The 27,786-nt window shown below is 46.2% G+C and overlaps 4 protein-coding genes across 8 annotated transcripts; 2 read left to right on the top strand and 2 right to left on the bottom strand.

Moving 5' to 3' along the window:
* Window positions 285-4,169, top strand: LOC8079375 (DEAD-box ATP-dependent RNA helicase 36). The gene is made up of 6 exons (XM_002463195.2): window positions 285-1,252; window positions 1,951-2,282; window positions 2,716-2,919; window positions 3,020-3,101; window positions 3,430-3,528; window positions 3,665-4,169. Exons 1-6 carry the CDS (start codon window positions 584-586, stop codon window positions 3,785-3,787), a joined length of 1,509 nt encoding a protein of 502 aa, XP_002463240.1. The 5' UTR covers window positions 285-583; the 3' UTR covers window positions 3,788-4,169.
* On the bottom strand, window positions 6,776-9,987 carry LOC8063522 (IQ domain-containing protein IQM2). The gene is made up of 9 exons (XM_002461037.2): window positions 9,315-9,987; window positions 9,069-9,183; window positions 8,897-8,962; window positions 8,726-8,814; window positions 8,542-8,629; window positions 8,300-8,446; window positions 8,108-8,200; window positions 7,864-7,965; window positions 6,776-7,776 (listed from the first exon to the last, which is right to left on the bottom strand). Exons 1-9 carry the CDS (start codon window positions 9,755-9,757, stop codon window positions 7,018-7,020), a joined length of 1,902 nt encoding a protein of 633 aa, XP_002461082.1. The 5' UTR covers window positions 9,758-9,987; the 3' UTR covers window positions 6,776-7,017.
* LOC8079374 (54S ribosomal protein L37, mitochondrial) lies at window positions 20,574-22,500 on the top strand. Its single transcript, XM_002463194.2, has 2 exons — window positions 20,574-20,758; window positions 21,700-22,500. Exon 2 carries the CDS (start codon window positions 21,719-21,721, stop codon window positions 22,112-22,114), a length of 396 nt encoding a protein of 131 aa, XP_002463239.1. The 5' UTR covers window positions 20,574-20,758; window positions 21,700-21,718; the 3' UTR covers window positions 22,115-22,500.
* LOC8063521 (serine/arginine-rich SC35-like splicing factor SCL33) lies at window positions 23,585-26,958 on the bottom strand. Of its 5 annotated transcripts, none has more exons than XM_021454044.1 (6): window positions 26,803-26,958; window positions 25,930-26,094; window positions 25,134-25,211; window positions 24,321-24,485; window positions 24,155-24,244; window positions 23,585-24,061 (listed from the first exon to the last, which is right to left on the bottom strand). In XM_021454044.1, exons 2-6 carry the CDS (start codon window positions 26,073-26,075, stop codon window positions 23,911-23,913), a joined length of 630 nt encoding a protein of 209 aa, XP_021309719.1. In that variant the 5' UTR covers window positions 26,076-26,094; window positions 26,803-26,958; the 3' UTR covers window positions 23,585-23,910. The 5 variants fall into 5 exon arrangements, with proteins under 5 accessions (XP_021309719.1, XP_002461081.1, XP_021309720.1 ...); XM_002461036.2 differs by having other exon boundaries at window positions 25,930-26,081; window positions 26,803-26,949; XM_021454045.1 differs by having other exon boundaries at window positions 25,930-26,112; window positions 26,803-26,918.

Raw genomic sequence — 27,786 nt, 5'->3', positions numbered from 1 at the left:
ACATACGCTGATGTTTAATACCGTTCCTTAGCAGCTGTCTTGAGTAAAGTTATTTGGAAAACTGATGATGTTGATTTTTCTTTTGGGAGGAAAATTGATGGTGTTGATGGGATCATGGTATGGTACATAGCGTTGCACCTGTCCTGTTGTCTAGAACAATCGTCAGGAGTCAAAAAGACTTTCCATACATCTGCGATTTGCCGTTGCGGCTTCGTGGGCTAGCAGGCTTCTAGCTACGTGGGCTGCACAACTCTCTCAGGCCCAAACTTAAGCACAGGCGGCTCTGCCTCTCCAATCCTCCGCCTTCTTCCCCTCCTGGCACCCGCCACCTCTCCGCGCCGCCGGCCTAAACCTAGCCAGCCTTCCCCGCTTGAACCTTCCGACGCTGGCCGCTTCCTCTCCATCTTTCTCCACGCCGATCACGTGGAGCAGCTGCTCCTGCTCCTGCTCCTGCTCATCACCTACGTCTCCAGCGCTGCTGCTCTCCGACGCCACTTCCGTCGCTCGGTCACCGTTGGCTGCTGCTGTGTCTAGCTGGGTGTTAACTGAATTGTAGGGAATAGTAAGCACAGCGCGCCACGGCATGGAGGTCGATGGCGGGGCACAGCCTTTCCGCCTATTCTCCAACAGGGGCAAGTCCAAACCCAGGCTCAAGCTCGAGCCTCAGGTGCAACCCCAGCCCCAGCCGGAACCGGAACCCCCAAGCTCTGAACCCGCCGCCGCCGAGGCCGACCACCCCCCGTCTCCCACCATCGTGACCGAGACCAGCCAGGCCGATGACGTCGAGGCCGCGTCCGGCGCGGCGCCGGCGACCTTCGCGGACCTCGGCCTGTCGCAGTGGCTGGTGGACGCGTGCGACGCCCTGGGCATGCGGCGCCCCACGGCGGTGCAGCGCCGGTGCATCCCGCGCGCGCTCGCGGGGGAGGACGTGCTGGGGATCGCCGAGACGGGGAGCGGCAAGACGGCCGCGTTCGCGCTGCCCATCCTGCACCGCCTCGGGGAGGACCCCTACGGCGTGGCCGCGCTCGCGCTCGCCCCCACGCGCGAGCTCGCGGCGCAGCTCGCCGAGCAGTTCCGCGCGCTCGGGGCGCCGCTCGGACTCAGGTGCCTCGCGGCCATCGGAGGCTTCGACTCGCTCGCGCAGGCCAAGGGGCTCTCGCGTCGCCCCCATGTCGTCGTCGCCACCCCAGGCCGCATTGCCACGCTCGTCAAAGACGATCCTGACCTTGCCAAAGTATTCGCTCGAACCAAGGTTGGCATGCGATTTCCCTTTTAGCATCAACACACATACATTACTGTTGCCGGGGATGCCTTTGTGCACTTCTACTCTTTGCTCAAAATGTATGTTCTTGTTGTTCTGCTTTCTTCACTTATATTCTTAGTGAGTTTTGTGTATCCAAATTACAAAATATAGTTGACATGTTCTATTGCAATGTAATGATCACAAACCTTTGTCTGCTTGTATAGAAGCAGGGCATCCTGCTTTATTTGTTTTAGCAGTCAATTCATAAATCGGTCTTTCTCTGACTTTCCTTAGAGATAAAAGTCAGTAGCTTAAATTGGTTTATATGCCCCCAAGGCACACTGTTTTGGGTACATGTAGATGTTCTTGGTGGAGAATTAGGACCTTTTGTTGTGTATCTGAAGGCCTCATATTGTTCATTGATACTATCACAAAGTAAATATGTTACCGGTGCTGCGGTGCATATTCCAGGATTGATGCAAATTATGCATGCTATTGTTTATGATAGGAACAGGCAGATTCAGTCTTTCATCCCTGGGAGGTGAGGTTGTGTTGGTTTATTGTTGAGTGTTAGTGCCAGATAGGGACATCCGTTTGAGTGATCTATGTTTTTATTGTACTAACACATAAACTGTACCCTAAGAAATGTTCCATTACGATCTTTTGCTAGTTCTGGATAACTGAAGTGGTTACCTTTTGTATCACAGTTTCTTGTGTTGGACGAGGCGGATAGAGTTCTAGATGTTAATTTTGAAGAGGAACTTCGTGTCATATTTGGCTGTTTACCAAAGAAACGGCAAACCTTCCTGTTTTCAGCAACGATGTCAGACAATCTGAGATCATTGCTTGAACTTTCCGGCAACAAATCATACTTTTTTGAAGCATATGAAGGGTTCAAGACAGTAGAGACCTTAAAGCAACAATACATTCATGTCCCTCCTCAGGGGAAAGAGCTCCATCTTTGGTATCTTCTGTCAATTATGAAGGAAAAAAAGGAAGACCCTATCCGTTCAGCCATTGTATTTGTCTCAAAATGCAAGTATGCTCTTCTAAGTACCTAAACATGAGTTTCCTGAAACTATGCTCTCCCATACAATAACTAGTCATTGCTAATGTTGTGTAGAATCAGAAATCTTCCTGGTTGTGTGTTTTCTCATTATTTAGTTAAAACATTATCAGTATTATGTGCTAGAAATTAAGATATGTTCTGTCACCATTTCTTTTAACTCTTTAAAAGTTAAGAAATACCCATTGATTTTTTTTTTTTTTTGAGGATGTTGCAAACTTCGGCAAGGCATCTGTGGCATTTTCCACTGGGGTGTTCTTATAGCCAAAGTTGCATTGGATTATGTTTTAAGTAGATGATTTGTGTGGAATGTTATCTTCTTTTGTACCAAAGATGTAAGACATTATCCATTTTAAAGCTTGATGTCATCGCCTCATGTACCTGAACTTCTTCCATTCTTTTGCAGTGTCTGCCAATATTTAGATCTGCTGCTGGAAGAGCTTGGTTATCCTGCTGTTGCTTTGAACTCTCACAAGTCTCAGGCACAACGGCTCTTAGCACTTAACCGGTTTAAATCCGGCCAGGTTCCCATATTGATTTCCACTGATGTGGGCAGTCGTGGGTTGGATATCCAAACAGTTGATCTAGTTATCAACTATGACATGCCAATGTGTGTTTATACTAAATTTATATGCAATATCTTAAATTATTTATCAACACTTTTTTTTTGAATTTTGTCATTTTAAAGTTCTTGTTTTTACTTATTGTAGGTCTCCACGTGATTACATCCACCGGGTTGGACGAACTGCAAGAGCTTCAAGGGGAGGGCTTGCTATAAGCTTTGTTACACAGGTTTGCTGAATTCTATCATTTTAAAGAAAACTCCAGCTTAATTTTCTGATGATGTTACATATAAAATTACTTCACAAGAAGGTTGGTTGAACAATACCTATTGAAGAAATAGTTCTAGTTGCCTAAAGTGAGTATGTAGCAAAAGCCTGTTAATGAGTTGTACCTCTCCCCTCTAGTGCTAGTATGACGAGTGATCAATTTCAGAAATTTAAATGATGCAGCATACACATGATTTTCTTGGAACAGTGCTTCAGTTTTTGCCTTTGCATCGTGTCTGACAACTGCCTGTCTTTGTGGAATGTGCGTACCTATCCGGTTGTGTCTGCAGAAAGATATATGTCTTTTGCATGAGATAGAAGATGTTGTGGGGAAGCAGTTGGAGGCCTATGAGTGCAATGATAAAGAAGTTACTAAAGATATTACAAAGGTTCGACTTCTAGAGTTTTTTTTTCTGTCTGAAATAACCAGCTGGTTTTGCAATCTGACCAGCCCCTGCCCAAACTATTCGCATTCATTTCCCTTGGCGCTGAGTTCTTCATTGCAACTATATGCAAACACAACAGGTGTTCAAAGCAAGACGTCTGGCGAAGATGAGGAGCAGGGACGAGGGACACGATGAGAAAGTAGAAGCCAGAAAAGAGCAGAAGAAAAGAGATCGGGCAAGAAAGAGGAAACATGAAGACTGAAACCCATGAAGGACTACCTGATGGTTCATTGTTGACGGCCGCTGTGCCTGAACTAAAACGTGAGAGGCAGTTGCTTGTTCAGTCTAGCGAGTAGCTGTAAGCTCGAGGAGTCGATGGTGGCTTGTTCCAGTGAACCCATCCAGTCGACACTTCTCAGTTTTGCCGGAGAAGAAAGAAGATTATCTTTGTGCTGTGGATGTATAAATTTAGGGGTTGGTTCGGCAAATGTGCCACTGAATTCGTGACGTGCGGGGGCGCGGCCTTTTTGATGAGTTATTAATTACTCCAATTTGGTCAAATATATCATCTATATTTGTAACCAAACGATATACTGTGAAAATACATCTCATGAAGAATCTAATGATTGTTTCAGAAAAATGAAGAATCACTTGTTTTCGATATTATAAATGCAATTTTTTTATTAACATGTTGAATTTTCGTATTACATGCACATTCCTGGACAAAGGGTGTAGATACTATTTTCTCTGGAAAGAAACTAGTTGAAATTAAGGGGTGTTTAGTTCCTCTTTTTTCCCTAATAAATTTAGGTTTTGGTTCATTATTTTACAAAATGGAACTAAGCACTATGCAAAAATATGGTTATTCTCCATTTTGGGTCTAATGAGGACAATAAATTCTGTATTTTGGGTGGAACTAAACATTACTCTGAAATTTTTGATATTTTACATTTCATCACTTCAAAGTAGTTGGCATTTTGCATTTTGGATTCTATATGGAACTAAACACCCCCTAAGAGAGTTTCATTAGTCTAAACCTATGATTATCTTTTCAAAGTTACAGTAGTGTATTTTATTAGAAAGATTACTTGGCTTAGGAAAAAACTATCAGCGTGTCATCGACTTCACATGTTTGGTCGCCTTCTGTCTCGCAGAGGAACGAAGGCCACCGAGGGAGAGTGGGAGACCGTCGCCTTCTGTCTCTCGGGAGCGGACCGAGGTGGGCTTTCGTGGAGAGGCGTGCGGGACTGTAGCTTTATCAGCACAGAAGTGGGAAGCGGAGAGGCTTGCTTGCTGTCTTGCTACTGTTTAGCACCACCTCGCCAGCTGAAGTGCGACAAGTCTGGGCGCCGGCTATATGAGAGGGCGGGTGCCAGCCGTTACAAAGCACGCAGCTGCGTGGTGAGCACAAAGCGAACTATTCTTTCGCCTTTTACTAAAGAATACCGTGTGCACGCCACAAATAGCAGCATACGCTAATTTTTGGATGGTGTTCTCTCGTTTTGAGAGGGCCCCAACAATACTAAAATTAAATTTTCTAATCAACTTGTTTTTTAAAATATTAAAAATTATTATAAACATAAATAAATTTCTTAAAAAGAGCTGTTCTTTATGAGCAGTTAATTAAAATGTTTTAATCAGGTTTTGATCTTAAATAAAATTAAAGTTATCAAGTGCCTTCCAATCGAGGGGAATGATTTTGTCCCAAGAATGGCCGATTTATATTTTAGCGTACATCCGTCATCCGTCATTTCTCTGGTGTCATTTCGATCCTTAATTACTCTAAATCGACCGTTTATCCGTCTAAATTGACCATTTATTCGTTAAGTCTGTCTCTAATCGACTGTTTAGGTCCTCGAACTTGTTCATCTGAATCGTTTAGGTCCTTTGTTCATATGTGTCGTCTGGATCTCAACTCAAGTGTGTTATCCCGGTCTCTAAACATGGGGATCACATTTAAATCCTCAAATTTGTTCAGATGTATTATCTCAATCTCTAAATTTAGTTTTTAGTGTCATTTAGTTATAACAAAGTGATTTAAAAACTCTATTTCAAAAAATAACTTAACTTTTTCATATAAACTGAAATGAAGACAAACTTTATATCAAAGTTGTAGCTCTCAGCGCGATCTACAACTTTGTAGTTGAATTTTTTATTTGTAGCGTCACAAAAAATGTTTTTAAATTTCAAAAACTATAAACTTAAAAATAAATATTTTGGGATCCTAAATGATTTTAACTAACTACATAGTTGTAGGTCGCGTTGTTGGCTATAATTTTAATATAAAGTTTATCTTCATTTGAGTTCATATAAAAAAGTTATGAGTTATTTTTCGATATACAATTTATAGATGCGTCCTGTTTTGACCCAGATGAGACTTAAAAACAAGTTTAGGAGATTTTCAAGTTTAGGAACCAGGATGATACAACTGAACAAGCTTAGATACCTAAACGGTCATTTTAGTTTAGGGACTAGGATGATATACCCGTACATGATAGACTTTAATTTTTATAAGGCCAATCTCAATGGTGTTTTATCATAGTTTATGGACATTAAATATAATAATGTGGCACCGTATTTAATGAAGAGAGTGGTGTAAAAATAGAGGTTTGAATGTTGAAATATGTTTTTTATCACAAAACCCTAAACCCTAAACCCTAAACCCTAAACCCAATGTACGTAATCAAATTCTTATCCCTAGATAGGATTGATTTTCTTAAGATTTGTGCAAGGTCACTTTTTAAAAATTATTAAGGCCAGTCTCAGTGGGGAGTTTCATAGCGCTGTTTCCAAGGTTGCCATGTCATGTGAAATGAAATAAAACTTGGATGAACACCCACTCTCAATGGAGAGTTTCATTCCATGGTTTCATAGGCATTTAATTTCAAGACTCATAGAGAGTTGGTAATCATGCCAAGAGAGTTTCATCTCATTTCATCTCTCTCTTCTTAAATACAATGCCATGTCATCCAAAATGCCTATGTGGCAGCTTATTTAATGTGAATGAAACTCAAATGAAACTTCCACTGAGACTGGCCTAATGTAGTGTACTGTGTTGTATGGCCTCTACTTGTCAAACACACATTTTGCACGCATGTATACACCAAAATCAGGCCTGGTTTAGTTACACCTAAAATTAAAAAAAAAACAAAATTTTCTATCATATGTGACACATACATAAAATATTAAATAAAAATAAAAATAATTAATTTAACAAACGCAGCTGCACAAAGTTTCAGAGTCAAGGCACTAGCATGGGATTAGAGGCTGCATTATTTCATCATCATAATCAGGATACCAAAAGAATGAAAGAATTCTGTATTGATTCCGTATTCACGTATGTGTAGCGCTCTACAAGATCTACACGGGAAGCAATTTTTCACTCCCATCTTATTCTTTCTTCTATGCACAAGAAAAGAAAAGAAACGAAATGAAACTGTCTCTCCAATCTCCATCCATCGGTTGCTTTGCTGAATGGCTGATCCGATCAGATTAACCTCTGGCCATCAGGTGCGTCCGGAACGCCTCCCTCGCCGTCAGCGGCTCGCAGCGCGACCGCTGCGGCGACGCGAACCGTGACGACGACGCCCTGCCGCATCCCCCCGGCGCCAGCAGCTCGCGGCGCCCTCTCGCCGCCACCGGGCTGCTGCACCGCTGCGGCGACGCGAACCGGGACGACGCCGCCCTGCCGGCCCCAGCGACGATGGCGGCAGCTGCGCCGCCCCGCGGCGACAGGTGCACCTGCTCCAGCGCCCGGAGCTGGAGCTCCGACGGGTAGTCCCGGACGCACACGATTCGGGGCCCCGCGCCCGTGGTCCACTTGAAGGACACCTGCTTCCCCAGCTGGTACGACTTGGTCTCCTTCTTCGAGCTGATCCTCTGCAGGATCTTCTCCCTCGGCACGGCCGTGTTGTCGTCATCGGCGGCGGCAGCGGCGGCGTGGTTCTCCGCTTGACTATCGTCGGACACGGAGGCACGGTGGCTGGACGTTGAGGTCTCGGCGTCCTCTGATGAATCTTGCCTCGTGACAGTTGCAGTGGGACTGAGACTCTTGCTGGTTTCTTCGTGCTGTGAGAGAGAGACTTCGTCAGGTGCGCTCGATTCAGTGACTTCTTGAGGTGCCTGGCAAGGGTTGGTTTCTTCAGCTGCGGCCTGTTGATCTTGTTCAGGTTTGTCAGCAGCGGCGCAGCAGTCGGAGGGAATGCTTCTGAGCCTGCTCCAGAACTCCTCATCGTCTTCATCTGGGCTCATCTGCAGCATTGACGTCGGAACAGTTTAGAATGCTGAATACAACAGGCAAAAATTTTGAAGCATGGCACATCTATGAAGAGTGCTCACCTTGACATCAGTGAGGTCGACATTGTTGTCTTTGAGGAAGCTCTGGAATTCCTGGAAGTTCTCTTCGGTTGGGCGGTAGTGCCCGCTGTGTGGCCAGATAGCCTGTGAAAAAAAAAACATCAGATGCATCAGGGTTTTGTTATTATCTGGCAAGTTTTAAATTGAACAAAAAAAAAGGAATTGCATCAGCAGTTCAGCACCACTAGATGTTACTATGTAGTAGTATTATTAGGCAGATTTGTACCTTCAGGATTCCATCTTCGACAACTAGTCGACCAGCAGCAGATGTAGCTCCTCCAGCGAGGAAGCTTGAATGCTGAAATGTGCCCTTTTTCTTCTGCAATTGAGATTCATGGACAATGTTAGTTTACATGATGAGATGGTGAACCAAAAAGCTATTTTGTGTATTGGCAGCACCAAGGCAGCTGAAAATTACCTGTCCAACATACAGATTCTTGGATGTGCTTAGAACAAAGATCCACTTGGCATCTCTCGCTCCACCGGATGTGTCAAGGATTTGCCTGCTTTTCTTGAACATGAACTTGCCGTCCTCAATCACAACCTCATATTCTTCTCTTTCTTTCTGCACAAGTACAGCTTGGATCGTTATTTTCTGGGGGTTTTTTTCCAGCAGGAGTCTTTCGAGATACCATCTTGAAATTATTTGTGTAGGCTTACCGGACCAAGGTACTTGATGCACTGGCTCAGAAGCTTCAACCGCGGACACCGCTCGAGATTGATTTCCTTGCCTTCTCCAACATCCAGCCTGAACAAGGCAATCAGAAGAAAGTCAGATTTCAATAACTGACGAAATATATAGAAGAAGATGCAAATCATGTTCAGTTCAGATAAGGACACTGACCAGTAGAAGAATGGCTCCTTGCTCTCGCACCTCAGCCAGCAGTCGTAGTAATAGTGAAGGTTATGACCGTATCGGTGGCGCGGGTCAATCTGTTCGTAAAATTTCAGAGTTTCAGATGAGCACATGCTTCACATGACGGCCTAACTGACAGCAATATATCTAAATACTCACAGCTTCGAGCCAGTGCTGCAGCGCAAGTTTCTGGGCCTTCTCATCCTTGGACAACCCTTTGCCAACCTGAATTCGATGTGATTTCAAATGCTGTTAATAATCTCATAAGCAAACAACTGGGACTGCTGAAAGAGGACAAGTTGGACAGGCGGCAAGATGATGCGAAACGAACCTTGGCAGCTCTGGTTCTTGCCCTTGCCCACTTGGACACCGCCGACTCCTGCCTCTCGATGTCAAAGAAAGAGACGGAGCTCCGCCGGAGCAGCGCGAAATCCAACAGCTCCCACCTGCAGGAATCGCATCGATCGAGACGCACAGGTCAGCGTCTAGCAAGCACACGAACGCGGCGCAATGCGGGCGCGGATTCTGGAAGTAGAGGAAGAAGAAGTATCATGTGTAGGAAGGGCGGCGCACGCACCAGCTCTGCTCGACGACGACGGCGCAGTCGGCGAGGCGGCGGCGCGTGCGGAAGCTCTTGTACACCTTCTGCACCGTCACGGCCGCCGCCTCGTGCTTGGGGCTCTCCGGCGCGGCCGCAGCAGCCGCGGCGTCGGCGAACCTGGTCCGCGCGAGCTCCCTGGGCATGACCAGCGGCACGGGCGCCACGGTGGCGCGCGACGACGTGGCGGGGATCTTTTCGGCGTCCACCTGCAGGCGCGCGCTGGGGCTCTGCTGCTCCCGCCTGATCAGGCTGCCGAGCGAGCGCTCGAACCGAAGCTTCCCGGAGCCCGCCAACGACGGCTTGAGGGCCGTCGGCTCCACGCCGGCATTGCCGCCGCCGCCGCCCTCCGGCGCCGGAAGGGCAGCTCCCGCCGGCACGTCCTCCTCCTCCTCCACGGGGCATGAGAAGAGCACGCCCATCGCGACGATGCCGCTGCTGCGCTGCCCGATTCCTTGCTTCGTCCCGCGGCAGGTGCTTGTGAAACTGGTTGGTGCGTGGTTGACTCTGCTCAGCTGCTGTGGAGATGAGAGCACAGTGGGATGATGATTCAAGTCTGCTCTAACTACCCAAGGTGGCAGCTCGAAGCCATGGCCATATATAGCGCTGGCGGAGCGGAGGTGGGGGCGGGCCTCGGATGCGGAAAAGCGCGGTACGGTACGGTTGCGCGGTTCCACGTCCACGTGTTCCAGGGAGAAGGAGGGTGGGGGACTGGGGGATGGCAACGCCACTCGGATTTCCAGAGGTGCGAGGCGATGCGGCGCCGGCGAGAGCGAGAGGTGCTGTGCTGCCTGGCCCTGACCTGTCCTGGTCAGTGGTCAGTGAGAACGAAGCCGTGTATGGATGGATGGATGGATTCAAGGCCGGTGACGGTGAGGTCGCTCGTCTCGTCTCGTCGGGCAAACGCACGGTCGGGTACATGTACTGTACCGCAGCTCCCCTCGGTGGCCACTGCACTGGCCGGTGACCTTTTTCATAGTGGAATGACAGTCCGAACAGGAACAGAGAGACCACAATAATCTTTTTTCTTTATCTAGGTTAGATTTTTTTTCCCCCCACTTTTGAGACATGCTGAAGTGTTGCTGTTGTGTTAGATATTTGAAAATTGCACAGTTACATAATTTTTAGGAGTGTATGCAAATGGATGCATTAGAAACAGGAAAATGGTGCATTATTTCACAGACCATTCGATGCTCAAGTTGAGAAAATAAAAAGAATCTGCGAACAGATTAAGTTCTTTTAAAAGATTGGTTGAGACTAGCGTGTCGTGTATGGCGGGCTAATTGGTTTATGTGTGGTTCGGTTGACTCGGGTTTTATTTTAATAAATCTTCTCTGCCCGTTTCAAATAAGATGTCATTTTATCTTTGCCATAGGTAAAATTTATCTAAATATGTAGAAAGATGCAACTTAAAATATATGGTGCTGTGTATTCACTTGAACTTGGAATGTTAGTGTAATTTTTTAATAAATAAAGTTGGTCCAAGATACAGCAATTTGATTTATGACAAAGCTCCTTCAATTCGACATTGCGGAAGTACATACACCAAACCTAAATAATAACCGAGATATCGATATCACCCGTACTTAGGTTATGAATATTGGAAAAACGGGTAATAGCTGGATAAACTAAATTTTGTAAATTGTTAAAAAAACTAAATAAACGAAAAATATTAATTGACCTTAGCTGGTTCGATTTCTCATGGTAGAAACTATACGGTGGGGTTCAAGTTCTTGACTTAGTGCTTGTATATCTTTTTATATTTATTGTTTTAGAATCTATGCGTTGTTATTTCAGTGGTACACAACGTCTTAAGCGTTTGTGGTGTCTTCATCGTTTTTAAGATCTGCTTGGCTCAATCTTTGGAAGATGCTCATAGGACCATATGAACTGACCTCAAGCTGGTTGGATATTTCATGGTACAACTTGACCACTTGAGTTCAAGTTCCTCACTGAGTGTTCATATTTTTCTCTGTCTATTATTGTAGGATTTAAATATTTTTTAATGGTGTTTGTCAAACAGTGCTTGTATTTTTTGTGTTTATTATTTTAGGATTGAAAGCTGTTGTCTTTTTAGTAATATGTGGTGTGTTTGTCAATAATAAAGCGTCCACAGTGACTCCGATATTCCAAGTTTTGTTGGCTCACCATTTTGAAGATGGTCAAAAAACCATAAGTGTAGGGTGTATACATACATGCATCTACGTGTGAACGTAGTAGAAAATAATAATAAGAAATCAGCTGAGTCGGGACTGAGGGGTCAGTTTCATTGTTGGATGGTTTTTCCGCCCATATAGCCCTAGCCTCAGGATTCGACGGTGGGTCAGTGCCTCATTGGAGTCCGGATCCATGTCAAAGTAGTAATAATTCCGTCGAAAGATGGAGGCCCTGCGCTAAAAGTTCCTACACGCGGAAACATGTAGCACATGAGTTTCCAACAACTGGTGTTTACGTGAGTTTCACATACTACATAGCAGAGATCGACCAAAAAAAGCGTAAAAAAAACAGTGGATGAATCACATTTTGCATGCATGTAGCAACCAGCCCTTCCCCAAAAGGAGTGGTTGGCCCTGGCCGGTGAGTAGCTGCCATATGTACATGACTTTTTTTCACCGAGTGAAGCAAATAAATAAACCTCGCTGTATATATATCGTTCACGACAATAGTAGTATTATCGTTAGGTGACTAGGTGCGTCCACCTGACCCGACTGATGACCGAGTAAATGTAACTGCCCGTCGTCTTCATCAATATTTTTTTTTGTTCAGCTCGACAGGGATACGTCGAGCGCGGTAGAATAGCTAGAACAGCTAGCAGCAGGAGCCCAGGAGGGAATCTCGAGTGACGCCCGCGGATGTGTACGTTGGAATGGAATGCATGAATGATTCGGGGGCCGGCGGGGCGGCGTCCCGGGGGTCAGCAGCAGCCAGTCTGGCCGAGACGTCACCGCGCGGTCCGTCTCGATGTCACTGTAGCACTTTCGTTTGTTTGTGACAAATATTATCTAATCATGGACTAACTATGATCAAAAGATTCGTCTCGTGATTTTCAACTCAACTGTCTAATTAGTTTTTGTTTTTGTCTATATTTAATGTTTCATGCATGTGCCACAAAATTCGATGTGACGAGAAATCTTGAAAACTTTTTAGTTTTCAGGGTGAACTAAACAAGGCCCCAGTTTCCCTGCCTGCTCTCGGCAGCTCTGCTCTTCCGACCCCCCGCCGCACCGGCACCACCGCTGAATTTTGACTTGGTGGTGACAGGGATGTGCCCGATCGATGGCCCGATCCACCAGTAGTCTCCACCCGCCCGGATCCGCCTCGCATTTTGTTTCCCTCGGCGCGCCGCGTGCCGACTGCCGTGTCGAGACGCGACCGCGACCGCGCGTTCGAGCGTTTCCATTTCGCCCACAAAAGCCATTGGTCGGCGCAGCGGCGCCCCTGTGCTCGCTCGCTCTGGCCTGATCGGCTCCTTTTTTTGCTGGCGAGAAAACTATCGTACGTGTTGCCGCGTGTGAGCCGGCTGGCGGACCGCGTGATCACCTTTTTTTTTTACCTGGGTCGTTTAGCCCGTCCGTTCGGCAAAAGCGAAGTGATGGGCCACTTTTCGGCAAATACAATGAAGAAGCTGGGGTTTAAACCAAACAAGTTTTAGAGTGTTAATGAGTAGTGGCAATGCATGTGTGTGATCGAGAACTGAAGACCCTGGCTGGCTTGGCTGACTGGTATTAGTCTCGGAGCAGTGATGCATGCACATGAACTGATGAACGACGACACGCCGATCGAATTCAGAAAGATACTGCTGCTGTGCCATCGTCCTATCTATGCTAGCTAGGCCATCAAGTCATCAAACCGTCGTCAGGTAGCAGCTAGCGAATTTGATGATGAGCATGGGTCGCCAGGTGGGTCGGTACAGCAGTACAGGCCGGACGGGGAAGAAAGTTTAATTAGGGCTGGCAGTCGTGACGATGCAATCAGCGCTCTTAATTGAGGTAGATATATGTATGGCCCGTTCCATTCAATCTCATCCTTCCCATCCATCATTCATGGACATGGACTATTCATGGCGCTCGTGCGTGTGTGTGTACGAGTTCGATCGCTAATGAATGTGTCGCACGCGCAAACTCCGTACGAGCGGCTCTCCTGTGTGGAACAGCTAGCTGTGCAGAAGATCGATCGAGTGCAAAGACAGTTCCGTACCTGCACGTATAGTACGTGCATACAGTACGTATATCCTGTTCCTGTATCCATATACGTACGTTCGCTACGTAATACGTAGAAAAATCGATGGTACGGTACGGTAGTGAAAGATGAAACGATTGCATGCATGCAGATGCAGACGGCGATGGATGGAACAAATAATGGTGGTCATATGCATTTGCATGCAAGCATCTGCATGCATGCAACTAGCAGTTTAGCAGTGCCGTCGTGTCCCCCAGCCGCGCAACACAGTTGCCGGCCATCCGCGACGCCGCGCAACCGCTCCGACCCCGGAACCAGGGACACCCTGCATCTGCGAGCGTATGCATGCAGCCACATGCCCGGACCGGCCGGATCATCTCAACGGCGGCGGCGACGACGACGTCCACCACGAGACGCAACCGACAAATCACGCCGCCGATCGGAAGAGATTGTATATATTCTCTCCGCTGATCCATTGGCACATAATGGAGGAGGGAGTACGATCGGACGAAAAAACTAGTACGCTTTTGTTGCAAATAATGGCAGCAAAGAGTACGTCAGTACGTGGCAATTATATATCAGTCTCCACTGACCACGAGCTAGTGAGCGGTCGAGAGCTGCCTTGCTTCTGCAAGCAATGCAAATTGCTAGCGGTAGGGCCGGAGACCATCGTCGTCTATTCGTCAGTTCGTCACTATAGCTACACACACCGACGATAATGCATGCATGCATTGCATTGTTGCATGGCTGTGCTTCGTTGACGTTCGTGCGATGATTAGGTCGATCAGGAGGGTATTATCTGTAGGTGCATGCGAGCGAGCGAGCAGAGTTGTTTAATGGCGCTCATGGGCCATGCGCGGCGCGGGGATATGATGTGTGCCTGCACCGCGAGACGGGGACAGTAACCGTACTGCGGAACTGTACAGCTGGATCGTTAGGTTCCGGGACATAAAAATATTCAGACAGGAAGCTTGGATGGAAGCTTCCGGCATGCTAGTAGTACTTGCATTCCCTTTAATTTCTCTGTCCGAATGGAGATAAATCATATATATACTCTTATTATTAGTTGCAAAATTCTTAGAATTCAGGGAATGGAGTATGTCACAGGTGGCAATACACAAGTGGGCAACCAATAGTTTTTTTGTTAAGCTAGTTAGCTCATTTATTTCCCCTCTAAATTAATCAACCACTACTTTATTAGCAAGTTTTGGAACAACCCAATATAACACAAAAAAGAGGTGGAACTTGCATCCTAGTCACGACACAAAAACTGCAAACTGACAACGACACGAACTTATCCCTAACAATTAACAAAGGGCATACTCCATCTAGAATGGAGAAGCATGACCCTTGACCTTATTATATACTCCATCTCTTCTTTATTTTGTTATAATGCATCCGAGCGCGCGGTGATTAAATCTAGCAGAAAGGATCGGTCCATGGATGCGCCACAAGCCCACACTCGGTATCTGTTGCACTTTACACCGTTGTAAAATGGACACAACCCTCCGCCGGCGTCCAATGCAAGAAAAGGATATAAAGGTACAGTAGGAGCCAGCTGTGCCTACTGAAACATATACTCCCTCCATCCTACAAATGATACAATTTTAGAATATAGCTAGTGCTAGATCAAATAATCTGAAGTTGGTCAAATTTATATAAAGGATACTAATGAATATTTATCATAGTTAATAAGTATTATATTAAATTCATCATGGGATTAGTATTATATTAATTAGATTCACCGTGGGATGTACTTTCATAGTAGACTTGTCTACAGTCATATATGTTGCTACTATTTTCTATAAATCTAATTGAATTTAAGATAATATCTCTTTGAGGAGATCTAAAATTGCATTCAACTCCTCTCGTTCTGAATTTTAAGTCATTATGATTTTTTTTCTAGATACGTAACTTTTTACCGTGTATATTATATCAGCAGGTACCGGGCGGTGTACGCGGCATTTTGTATGAGCTTGCAAATAAATGATCGGATCGATGGACATGCATGATGTGTATCTTCATCGTCCACAGAGATATGGATATATAAGGCTTCTTTTGTTTTTTAATATGTTCTTTTATATTTGGGGACCATTGCAATGTATATATAAAGTGCAGTACAGTATCAGTGCAGTAGACATGCTCGATCGTACTACTACTAAAACGATGCATGTGCTGTACCTATACAGGATCTCTGTAGTCTCTGTACCGGTTCATCGATCAGCTAGCATTGAAGAACAATCACACTGGAAGTGGACTGGATTGGAGCAGCTGGCGAGTCGAGCAATCACAATGATTGATGACTGATCGGAGCAATGGCCGCTACGACTGTCAGCTTAGCTGGTCGGGTCATGCATCATATGCATGCTAATTAAAAGCAATCCCCAGCAGTAATAAATACAGTCGATCCATCGAGCTGTAGGTGTAAGTATGCATCATCCATCATCCGTGCGCGTCGTACGTGGCAAAAGTGGGCGCTCGATCGAGCAGCTAGCGGCCGCCATGCCTGCTAGCTGGGCCTGGGCGCATGCACACAGAAGAGATCCGATCCAGGACACGTCGCATGCAGTTAGCTGGCTGCGTGCGCCGACGCCGACGACGGACCGGCGACCGGAGCAGCTGTGTGCCTGGTGCGCGCGCGCAGCAGGAGTGCAGGACGGACGTCGGATCTTCGGTACGGCACGGCTTCGCGCGCTGTGTGCGCACACGCGCGAGTTCGTCGTGCGTGCATGCATGCTTCTCCTCGTTGGCAGTTGGCACCGCGCCCCTGCATGGCTTGGACTACTAGAACACGCTATGGCTCTATAAATACAGGTTCTAGAAGCGCTAATGATGAGCTCAAACAGATATTGGCACTACTACTCGCAGTGGGTTTGAATTAGTTCCGTGCTGAATTCTGAATACCCTACTGTCCCACGTGTGGATACAAGCTAGCGTAGTCCTTAGGACGCGCCAGAGACGCATGGCCAGCGCCGGCTGGCTGGACGCGCGCAGACGCAGACGCGTGCACACCGCGCACCCACCGGAGACGACAGGGGACGATCGAGATGCAGATCCGAGTGCATGGCTCTACTAGTCTCCGGTCCAGAGGAGCAAAGGACAGATCAAGAGGGGAGGGAAGGGCAGGGACCCGACATTACCGTGGTACTCGCACGTACCACCGTGGTTCTCTGCAGAGCGCCATGTGCTCGCTGACTCTCTATCTCCGGATTGGCACCAAAAGAAAAAAAAAAAAAACGCCTGCCTGATCAACAGCAAAAGTCCATCGTGTCCATTAGTGTCCCGCATGTTTACCTCGACCAAACCCCGCCCATGCTGCTTGTTAAACTCATATTGAAGTTAATTGGGTCTCGAACAAACAAGAAACTATAATTAATAATTAACTACAAAGAAAACATGAGAAGAAAGTTCCATTAGTTCATTATCCACCCCCTATACACACCGCTGGTTCCCAACTCTTTAATTTGTTGCGCGTGGGCCACGCCGGGTCCTCTTTATCATGCATGTATTCCACATGAACGAGATCTAACTCATAATAACTAGACAAAACCAACCTTTTCCCAACCAATTAGTAGCTTAGTGAAAGGAAAAAAAGTACCAGCCACTAGCAGTCTAGCACAATAATCCAAACTAATCCATGGACAACTAGGTAGTTAATATGTCTTGCTGAGCTAGCTAGCTAGTCACCAATTATTTGTAGTGATCCAGATCGAGCATGCCCGCCCCTAGCGAGCCACCACCGGCACCTCTCTCCGATCCCCCTGGCGGATACAGCTCGGAAAGCTAGGGATATGCATGACGACGGCCGGTGGTGCAGGGGCGCAGGGCAACGTCTCTCCACCTCCAAGATCTCGATGCTGATCCAGTACTAATCCCATGCATCATCAGTTCATCACCCACACACAACCATATCATATTATGCTGTTAGGTTAAAAGCTCACCTCTAGTCTTTGACTTGGGCACGCAGAGAATATTTGTATAAAAATATAATCAAGAAAGAAATCGCACGTATATATATACGATGGAGCAGAGCAGGTAACAACGGTGAGAGATGTGGATTGGACTATATATATACACACACATTACCGGATTCCTGATCGAGGAGTCAAATGCTGCTGCTTATTTGTATGGAAACATGGATTGTTTTGTATGCAAAATGCAGCATGATTGACTTAAAAAAGGGTGTAGTATGGAAACGTACGTCGGAGAGAGAGAGACTACTCCAGGTTGGCCAACAGCAGCTCCAGCTGTCGGGTGCATTACCCAAAACCTATTTTAGTCGTAAACTAATCACGGCCCTGGCAGGGGCTCTGCGAGATATCTTTCGGCGATTACGATCTGACATGTGCGGAGTTTAATTTGTATTGCTTCGTCTGATCATCCCCTGATTCGGCAACAGTGGTTTCTGTAGTAAGATACCGCATACAAATCGCGCGCTCTATATCGCCCTGTCTGCTCCTGCAGTTCTATATGGTCGCCACCTCGCTGGCCCCTGCTGCTACCGTACACGCTACCCCCGGTCTCCACATGTTGTGCAAGTACGGAATCTATGACGCACACGGAGCATATCTTGTACAGTTATACTACTACCGGTGTACTGTACAGTATATAGGAGAGTAGTATATAGCTTAGACCAGTTCAAAATGGACGATCATCATGGGTCGTCATCATCATTCCATTATATATATATAAGAGTTTTCAATGACAATTATTAGATGATGGAGTTGTACTACGTGACTATGACTTGTAATTGTAACTGAAGCTGCATGTATTGGCTATATACATGATGTGAGCAGGAGTGAAGCTAGCTATAAAAATGTTTATGGAGTGCAAATGCATGTACCCTTAAGAGAAAAAAAACCATAAAAATAGTGATTTTGGTTAAAATTCCATCATATACTCTCTTTATATAACATAATTATACACATCTACAAGGCAAATCCGCCTCCTCTAATTTGTCTTCTAAAAGTGTAAACATAGTGATTATATTGTACGGTCTACAGTATGGTTTTCGTATTTTTTTAATAGAAAACAGGCAGGCTACTTCATCCACCAAGTGGCAGAGTCCACAATAATAGAAGGGTTGAAATTCCGTGTCTGTTTCTTGCTGTCCTCTGCGTGGGCATGCCCCTTCACTCTGAGCTCCACCAGATCGGCGCTTTACACCCGTCGTCTCAACACTCAACTCGCAAGCGAAGTGGCGAGCGGACAGCGAACGGGGTCCAAGTGCTCACCAAACGCGATCTCGGGGCGGGCGTCGGGCCAGTGGACACACGCGAGGACGGTGCCGAGGATCGATCGATCGTCTGCCTAGCTTTAAGCCGACGCCTATTAGTTTGGTGCGCCGGCGTACGACGCCCGGCCCGCCCGTGCCCGTCCTCGCCTCCCTGGCACTGTGGCTGCACGCTGCAGCAGGGACGACGTCGGCGTCACCGTCACCGACGAGCAGTGCACCGCCCGGCCCGGCCCCGCGCGCCGCAGATCGACGCTCCATCACGTACGCGCACGCGGAGGCGGCGCGGCGCGCGCAACGTGACGTGAAACTACCACCACCGGCCCGGATTCCTCCGTGCGTGGCGAGTCAAGAGCGCGCGCGGTCCCGGTCCCGTCCCGAATCGCGAGAGGAACGGACGTAATGGGATCTCCCCGCGCGGCGCATGAAGCGACCGTGCGACGGCGACGCGAGCGCGCGCGGGCGACGGCTAGTGGTGCGGGTATAATATATCGATGGACGGACGGGTGGATGGATGGATGGGTCGATCGGTCGTCTGGCTGCGAGCGTGCGTGCGTCAGGGGCGTGGACAGATGGATGGCAATGCCGCACCTAGAACCGAATTGACCTGCCAGCATCGATCGGTCCCTTCTCATTCCTATCCGGCGCCACACTTTGCCGCCGGGACGAACGAACGAGGTCAAACACGCGTAGTATGTCCTGTGCCTGATTTTCCTTCATCCGAAGACATGGAGAAAAGGTTCGGTAGGTGTGGCTCGGAAAACTAAGGCCAAGTGCAGAGTCTACGTCAGGCGCCACGCTGGTGTGAAGGAGACCTACGAGTTGGGGGTGAGGGTGAGAGTGATGACTACTCGGCCTTACTGTTGAGCTGGCCTGGTTCTTAGTTTAAGCGAGGGGGTAGACTAGACATGATCGTCGATCCGAGGTCAAATTCAAACCTCTCGCGCTGTGTAATGAAGTCGCGCGCACATACCGCGTAGTAGTGTGTGTTGCTCCCTAGTCCGATCCATGGTACGGCGGGAAACTTGGAACAAATGTTAGTTTTCTCCGGCTGCTGCCGAACTCCTCCTCGTCGTCGCTGCAAAAGTCCAAGCTGCCAAAAGTCGCACAAGGATCCCATCTCACCGGCCCGTGGTCCGTGTGCCGACTGCCGTGCCTCCGACACGAGACCGCCACTAGACCGTACCGTAGGCGCAACAGTACGGGGTACAAAACGACTTACGACTTGCTACCTAGCTAGTGTGATTCTAGCTAGTACTACATGATGGCGATCGAAGTGCTCATGTGCCATGTGGTTGCGCGGGTCATCGCTGTTGCACGCATGGATGCCGCCACTCCCTCGCTAGGCTTGGCTGGCTGTCCGTGCTCGCGGGTCCGGTCGATCTCGTCATGTGCGGCTCGTTCACACCGCCACGCCCACGCCCACGCGCGCTCTGCCGACCGCGGCGAACTGCCGCCCAACCCCAACTCGATCCGGCCGCTGCTTTTCGCCAGCTTGTCAACGGCACTCGGCAACTTGTTGTTTAGCACGACGGACGGGGCGACGGGCCGCGGGGTGTTTCTGATTTCCCACCCCAGGAATACTAGTACTACTACGCGTCGATCGCTCGTGAACGGGACGGGACGTGCACGTACGGCGGTGCGGGCGCCGACGCCAAGGTCTCCTCTTTTTGCTCGCAGCAGGAGACCAGCAGCAGCACAGGCCACAGTCTGTTGGACCGGAGGAGGAGGAGGAGGAGTCGCTGGACTGGCCTGGAGCCCAACCCAGCGGCCGCCGGTGCCAACTGCCCAAGACCCTGGGCTTCCAAACAGCACCGGCCTGGCTCGGCCCAGCCTGAGACTGGGCTGCGTTTACCCTGCGGCTGCGTTTCCTTCTCCCGTTCTCCTCGGCGGCCCTTGCGGGCGCTCTCCCTGTCGTCTCTTCTCTAGTGCCGACGGCTGGGCCACCGCCGCCGCCATACGCAGGTATCCATCTTCGGACCCTTCGCCGGCGACGACCGCCCACCACCAGGTACGCCCGCCGCTTCTCCTCCTTTCCTGCTGTGCGAAGCCGGGCACCCAAACCCTAACTTGACCTATCCGTACTCGGATCTGGTCTGGTTACAAGTCTTCTTCAAATATATGGCCCATGATTCAGTTCTTAGTACTGATTTCCGTGCAAGGGTTCGTTCTTCATGCTACAAATAGGTGCTGCTTTTTTTTTGTTGGGTACCTTCTGGGAGGTAGTTTCGTTACTCTTATGCTGTTCTCTCAGTCTGGTCTATGTGTAAGTCGTCTGATACAGGCGCTTTTAGTTTCGTAAGGGTAGTTTCCAGTTTCTCTCTGATAACTCTAGTAATCTTCCTGAAACTATCTGTAAGAACTGGTATTTTCGTTGTTATCAATGGAAATGGGGAGATACCTCCTATCGAAAAAATATAGGTGCTGTTTTGTATTAGCTTCCCGCCTGCTAGGATCGAGACGAGACGGTGGAACTTGTAAATTTCTCCCGTAGCACACCGTTTTCCAATTTTGCAAACTTATTACACGCTTCTATTTTCCTAAACCAAACTGCACTGAAATGGTTATAAAACCTTATTCACTGGAACAATTGGAACAACAGGTGAAAGTATGCGATGGGATTATCAGTGTTTCTCAATATAAAGCTGTAACAAACATCTTTAGAAAAAAAAAGGAATGATATACTTTAAGTAATGCCTGTATTAGCTTCAGAGCTGTAATACTATAAATTTGAAAACCAAATAGCAGCATCAAACTACATTAGGAAGGCCTTGGACCTTTCACTAGATGCTCATATTTTCAAGGTGCTTGTCCATCAGTGTATTTGAATGATCTTCCAGTCAGATATATTGTTTCCTTGCTGATTTCTGAATTTCTATAATCTGCACCAGACATTTCCCTGATTCCACCAGTTTCACAATCAGATCTCATTCTCGTGGTCTGTATATGCAGTGAAAACTTCAACCCAGGAATGGCGATGTCTTGGACAAGAGGGTTAAAGCATGGCGTTGTTCCGAGGCATGCCGCTCAATTGATAGAGAGTAGAAGCCTTGCAATTGCAAGCAAGGGAAAGAAGGGTGGAAAGGGCGGTGCGGCTGATGCTGCCAAAACTCCTGCGCTCAGCCAAGAGCTTAAGAGTACAACAGTGTTTGGGGCAAACATCCTCAAGGAGGGTTCTGATCCAAAAATTCAACCAGACTCTGAGTATCCTGACTGGCTGTGGCACATGCTCAACAAGCGTCCTGTGCTGAGTGAGCTGCGGAGGAAAGATCCCAAGACACTCCCTTATGAAGACCTGAAGCGTTTTGTCAAGTTGGACAACCGATCTAGGATCAAGGAAAAGAATGCCCTCACTGCTAAGAACTGACCTGGAGTCTCAGGACGAAACAGGCCCTGTTCTACTGTTCTTTTTATTCATATAGTGCTAGACGACATGAACAATTTTTCTGTGGGTTTTGGCAATAACATAGTGACCTGGGATGTTAAAATGTTTTGATTTGCTTTGGTTTGGTACTATTTTAGGCAGCTTACGACACTGGCATGCTTTTGTTTCTTCCATTCCATCTTGGGAAGATGCAGCTTATGCTGCCTGTGCTCCGTACTTAGCAAATTATCAAGTTCCATGGCTCTGCAGCATTATCTGGCGTCCCAGGATACGATTCATGGTTGATATATCTTTCATTTCATCTGAATCTTTCTGGGTTATTGTAAATTTGTTGAATTTGGATGGAAGCCTGCGTTAATTGGGTCTTATCTGCACAATCAACTCTCAGTCTTCAATTCTTCATGACTTACTGAATACAGTAAGTGGTCTTATCTGCTTTGATGTCTTGCATAACGCCTGTATCTGTTGTTCACATGGAGTCTAGTTCACGTTTGTTTTATTTGTGTATGTTTTTACACTTTCTAAGGTCTTCCCCAACAGTAGGTGCTCTAAACTTGTCGTAGTTTGCAGAAGTTGCATATACTTGGGGAGAGAGAAGGTGGTCCATGATAAAAAAAGGAGAGGAAATACAGGTGAGGCAAGTTTCTTTGCAAACCACAAGTAATACTAGTTTGCACTATGTTAGCCTCCATTAATGGTGCCCTAACAAGTAATGAAATACCTCACTCAACAAAATAATTTTAATAATTTGAAACTATATAGTCCAAACTATTTCCATTGCTCAAGTCATTACTAGGGAAAATCGAACGAGGAAATTCCCTAGTCTCCGTCTCCATTACTGATGAATCATCAAAACCTCCATTACTGATGAATCATCAAAACCTTTCTAGCGGTCTTGTTCGGCTGGCTGGAGAAAAAAAATGATATTGATACTAATTTATTGTGAGAGAAAAACACTATATCATTACTGAAAAATAGGTAATCCTGGAGTGCATCAGCGGCCGTGCTACTCGCAAAAATTTTGTGATCTGACATCGGCCAGTATACGATGCAGAAAATCATTGGTGACTGCCATCAAGGTTTTAATAAGCAGGCAACGAAGTACTTTGGTAGTGCAAGAAAGAGTTCTCCATTAGCTACATTTTCAATGAAAACCTTTTGCCCTCCTTTTCATCTTTGCAGAGTGGCTCTAAATCACCAGCAATGGTGGCATTGGCAGTATTTGAATTTCATATCGAATATCCTGTACTGACATGTCCATTATCTATTAAGCAATTTTCTCACTCCTTAAAAACCACCAAACACATGGACATCCATCATCTATTGCACATATTTGATGAAATGCTTAGCCAACCTGCCCTTCATGTCGGCTTAATAAGACGCAGGTTTGCCAAGTTGTTCTTCAAAAGGAAAAAAGAAAAAAAATCGTATCCCCGCCTTTGTTCAGTGATGTAAAACGTTCGTTTCATGATCCATAAAAAAGTTACCAATTAGCTTTCACAATCCAACCAATTTTATTCATACCACAAAACTGCCTATAATTCTATAAATACACAAAGCAGTGGCACTGGCGTAGCTTAGTGGTCATAGTCCATCTACTGAGAATTGGTGACCCCCGTTCTGTATCCTCAAGACTAATAAGTACAGCAAACAGTCTCACGATACTTCTCTGGTACTGGGAATGATAATCTAGACAGAATATATATGGTTCAGAAAGACATAACAAGTAGGCCACCATGCGTAGATTCACAGCAGTAGCTCTAGACTGTAAAACTGCTTCATCCGCTGACAGAAACAGATCTCTCCCTTTGTGATGATCTGGGATATCCATCCTCATACGGGCTCCCACTTCTTGATATGCTGTCCACAGGTGAGCCGGAGTACGACCTCTCTCTAAGTCTGTGTTTTGGATCCCGAGGTGAAGGAGACCTACCAATGCAACAGATTTGATTGCATCATTGAGAAATGGGTGCTCGCTATGTAGACAAAACTGTAAGATCAAGATGCAAGGCGCAAGCATACCTTGAGTAGCTTCGGCTGCGTGAAGGAGAGCCACCTCTATAATAACGAGGGGACCTAGAGCGAGAATACCTCCGATCATAAGAATGACCCCTGCAATATGCAGCAAAAAGTGAATAGAGAGGCAGTGTGCCATTCAGTGGCAAGGTCCTGGGAGGAGCCAACAAACCTGACTCTATCTCTAGCTCTCATCTCTTGAGGCTTCTTTCTGTTCTCTTCTGCAAAAACAACTGTTATTTGCCTACCAAGAACTACCTGCCCATCCATATAATACTTTGCATCAGCAGCATCATCAGGATCATAATACTGGACAAATCCAAACCCTCGAGGCTCCCTGTAGTGCACAGAAGGAAAATCTTTATGAGCTCTTAAAGATATGTATTCATCTTCCAAAGATAAAAAGGCTATGTTCTAAGAAAGATGGTACAGGTATTTCACAGCACACAGTATCAAATTGGTAAAACTATGGATCTCTACATGGCTGCTGAAAGAGATGAAGACAAGAATAAGTTAGACAGGTGCAGAGTGCACTATAAAAAGGCTATGTTCTAAGAAAGATGGTACAGGTATTTCACAGCACACAGTATCAAATTGGTAAAACTATGGATCTCTACATGGCTGCTGAAAGAGATGAAGACAAGAATAAGTTAGACAGGTGCAGAGTGCACTAGTTTAATTTGCTGCTGACCTTGCACTCATGAGAGTTTAAATAGAGACTTGAAACTCTTCATGATGTATCTCTTAAACTTGTAACTCTAATTCTTCCCATCTCTTGAACAGTACTGAGTACTCTTTTAAGTTGCAGATCACTTAATTGAAATTCTCTATTTCTTCCTTCTCTTCAACAGTAATCTTTTAAGCTTGTGTCTTCAAAAAATTATTTTCACGTTACTTCAAGAGGTGGGCAAAAGTAATGTTCCATGTCAATACCATTTAAGGCCGCAACAGTTTGCAATGCACACAGTCTAGGTAGGTGCCTTACCCAGTGTAATAATCTCTTGGAAGATATATATCTTTAAGTCGACCAAATTGTCCAAATGGCCGACGGAGGTCTTCTGGCCTGCATTCAGAGAAAAACTGTGCGTTAGAGATGACAAAAACACAGGGTACAATTAAGTCTCAGCGGTAACACCACAGTATGATAACCATAACAAAGAAATAAGGGGTATAAAAGGCACAAAGAGAATAAATAGATAGAAACCATTGAGGTGTCAGGTAATATACATTCTTTTTCATGGATGCATCTAAAGCAAACTCTGACTTGGCTACCGGCAAAATAGCACATGTATATGAATGACATCAGTGGCGGAACTTGATTGAAATCTCAGGAGAGGCTAATGACGAAGAAGACAGGTCAGACATAGCAATGTATATGGTTTATTCACCAATAAAATACTTTGAAATCACTAGTTTTCTTAACAAACTGCTCAAATTGAGGGGTGGCCAAGGGTTTCTTAACAAACTGCTCAAATTGAGGGGTGGCCAAGGCATTTATGGAAATAACTTTGGTGTTAAATAATTTATCCAAGTATCAACAAGCTATAGTTATTGATTTTCCTTTTGTAATTGGGTAGGTTTACAAGACAATATGTTTGGCATGCTTAAACAAATAAATATAAATGATAAGCCATAGATGTTTGCCCTCCAATTAGGCCCTGAAGATGCATAGCACCAAACTGAATTTGAGTAAGTGATAACAAATTACTTTGTCATCCAGCACACCTACGAGTAGTGTAGCTGCAATTGTAGGAGAAAGTGAGTGTTTGACAAATCTTTACCTGCAGTCCCGACGGAGATTCCTGACCAGAAGACTGGTTGGGAGATCCCTACCACGGCCACCATAATAATCACGGGGGCTTGGGCTGCGCTCCCTTCTCCTGTAGCCCCTTGGTGGTGAAGGGCTGTAACTGTAGCCCCTTCTCATATTGATCTAGGATTAACCACTAATATAAGCAGAGAGACTACAGTTAAATATAGACATTAGTAACTCCCTAAGTAATGAAACAGTACGTGCACAAAGAAGACATCTGAAAAGGACATTATAAAAGACAAGGGGCAGTCTACCCAGCCTTCAGAAAGGCACAAACTTGTGAACTTCCAACATCTCATCATTCCCTCCCTAAAAGCTACCCTTTGGGACGACATAATACTCGATATATTGAAACATCAAATGGAATGGGTTCACTGGCTATTCTATATCAATCGAGACTATAAAAGAATACTAAAAAGGATTATTATTTTTTTTTAAAAAAAAGAAGTCAAAAGAATACTAAATAGGATTAATCGCGAAATAATGGGTGTATCACAGCAGACTACCGCCACATGTATATTCAGAGTCATCACACAGAACAAAACCAGACACAAATTCACGTGCAAACTGTGAAAAAACTAGCGAAACGCCCTGAATTTAACAATCACAGAAGAGTCATCTACCTACCATCGTGCATCACTTGCTGAGTAGATCATAGTCTAAACAAACAAAATGACATACCGATGACCAGTAAAAGGGATTAGGGTTGAGCATAACTAACGATCCATCCTCCAAAAGCAGCTACTGGCTACACTTCACAGCTAATCCGCGCCTCCATCGAAAAAATAGCTAAAAAAAGGCAATTCTGCGAGGAAATATCACAGTTCACAGCCACGCTTACCTCAAGAGAGACCGGATCAGTCAGGGCTGTAGGTGGGGAGCCGTGGAGGAGTGCTGCTCCGATCCGTCCAATCGAGTCTGGAACCTTCGGGAGGCCACGCGAGAGGAGGCGCCGGCGCTTTTATCGCGCGGACAGCGCGCTGGAGAACCGTTGGATCGCGACACGCGTTGTAACGGAATGGGGTTATGCGCGGCGGATGCGGGCGCTGCTGGGCCGTGAGGGTCGTTAAGATCTTGTGAGTGGGCTGCATGTTTCTGGGCCTCTTATCTTTTTCGGCTTAGCAACTCCAGCAGAGCCCTCAAGCCCAATAGAAGTAGCCAGACTAAAAACATTACTCCAGCAGAACCCCTACTCCAGACCCCATATTTAACTGGGCACCCATATTTCTCTTCCAGACCCTATTTCTGTTGGGCCAACAGGGTAGCCCCCATCCTCCATCGCGTGTCCTAGCCCCAGCGCATGCTCTCTCTCTACCCTTGTATGTGCATGACACTCTACGATAACCGGCTCGATGCTCTAATTGTGTTCATGTCCAAAGGAAGAAGAAAGAGGAAAAAGAAAAAGACACTGATGAATGGGTCCCTTCTGTCATTCTCTCTAGAATAGGTTTGGGGGCCCAAATTTAGGTGCTACTGTTGGAGTCGAAGCAAAAAAGTTGAACCTCAAAAAGTAGGGAGAACACTTAAATTAAAAATAGAGGCATAGTTTTGGAGGCTACCGCTGGAGTTGCCCTTATGCAACGCATGAAATGAGATTGTTTTTTTTCCAGAACGACAGAAACAGACCGGCGGGTGCCGGAGGATGCTAGACTACCGCGCTCAATTTTTGTGTTTGAATTCTTAAAATAGTCATTTTAATTATCAATTTTTATTTTTGGTTTATTACCATCTTAAATTATCAAAATGATCATTTTGATCCTCAAATTTTGCCCTTTGGGCTCAATTTAATTCATGAATTACTGCCTCCGCCCTAAAAAAAAGATTA

This window comes from Sorghum bicolor, chromosome 2 (assembly GCF_000003195.3).
Source record: "Sorghum bicolor cultivar BTx623 chromosome 2, Sorghum_bicolor_NCBIv3, whole genome shotgun sequence".
In the NCBI taxonomy this organism is placed as follows: domain Eukaryota; kingdom Viridiplantae; phylum Streptophyta; class Magnoliopsida; order Poales; family Poaceae; genus Sorghum; species Sorghum bicolor.
The sequence above is the reverse complement of the archived record's forward strand: the minus strand, read 5'-3'. Positions and strand labels throughout refer to the sequence as shown.

Coding starts and splice junctions, on each gene's coding strand:
- LOC8079375 (XM_002463195.2), top strand. CDS start 584: ATGGAGGTCGATGGCGGGGCACAGCCTTTCCGCCTATTCTCCAACAGG. Junction 1,253..1,950: donor AAGTATTCGCTCGAACCAAG/GTTGGCATGCGA, acceptor TTTGTATCACAG/TTTCTTGTGTTGGACGAGGC. Junction 3,102..3,429: donor CTATAAGCTTTGTTACACAG/GTTTGCTGAATT, acceptor TTGTGTCTGCAG/AAAGATATATGTCTTTTGCA.
- LOC8063522 (XM_002461037.2), bottom strand. CDS start 9,757: ATGGGCGTGCTCTTCTCATGCCCCGTGGAGGAGGAGGAGGACGTGCCG. Junction 8,447..8,541: donor GCATCAAGTACCTTGGTCCG/GTAAGCCTACAC, acceptor GTACTTGTGCAG/AAAGAAAGAGAAGAATATGA. Junction 7,777..7,863: donor TCGACCTCACTGATGTCAAG/GTGAGCACTCTT, acceptor TCAATGCTGCAG/ATGAGCCCAGATGAAGACGA.
- LOC8079374 (XM_002463194.2), top strand. CDS start 21,719: ATGGCGATGTCTTGGACAAGAGGGTTAAAGCATGGCGTTGTTCCGAGG.
- LOC8063521 (XM_021454043.1), bottom strand. CDS start 26,675: ATGCTCAACCCTAATCCCTTTTACTGGTCATCG. Junction 26,082..26,642: donor ATCCCTTTTACTGGTCATCG/GTATGTCATTTT, acceptor GGTTAATCCTAG/ATCAATATGAGAAGGGGCTA. Junction 24,062..24,154: donor CGCAGCCGAAGCTACTCAAG/GTATGCTTGCGC, acceptor TTGCATTGGTAG/GTCTCCTTCACCTCGGGATC.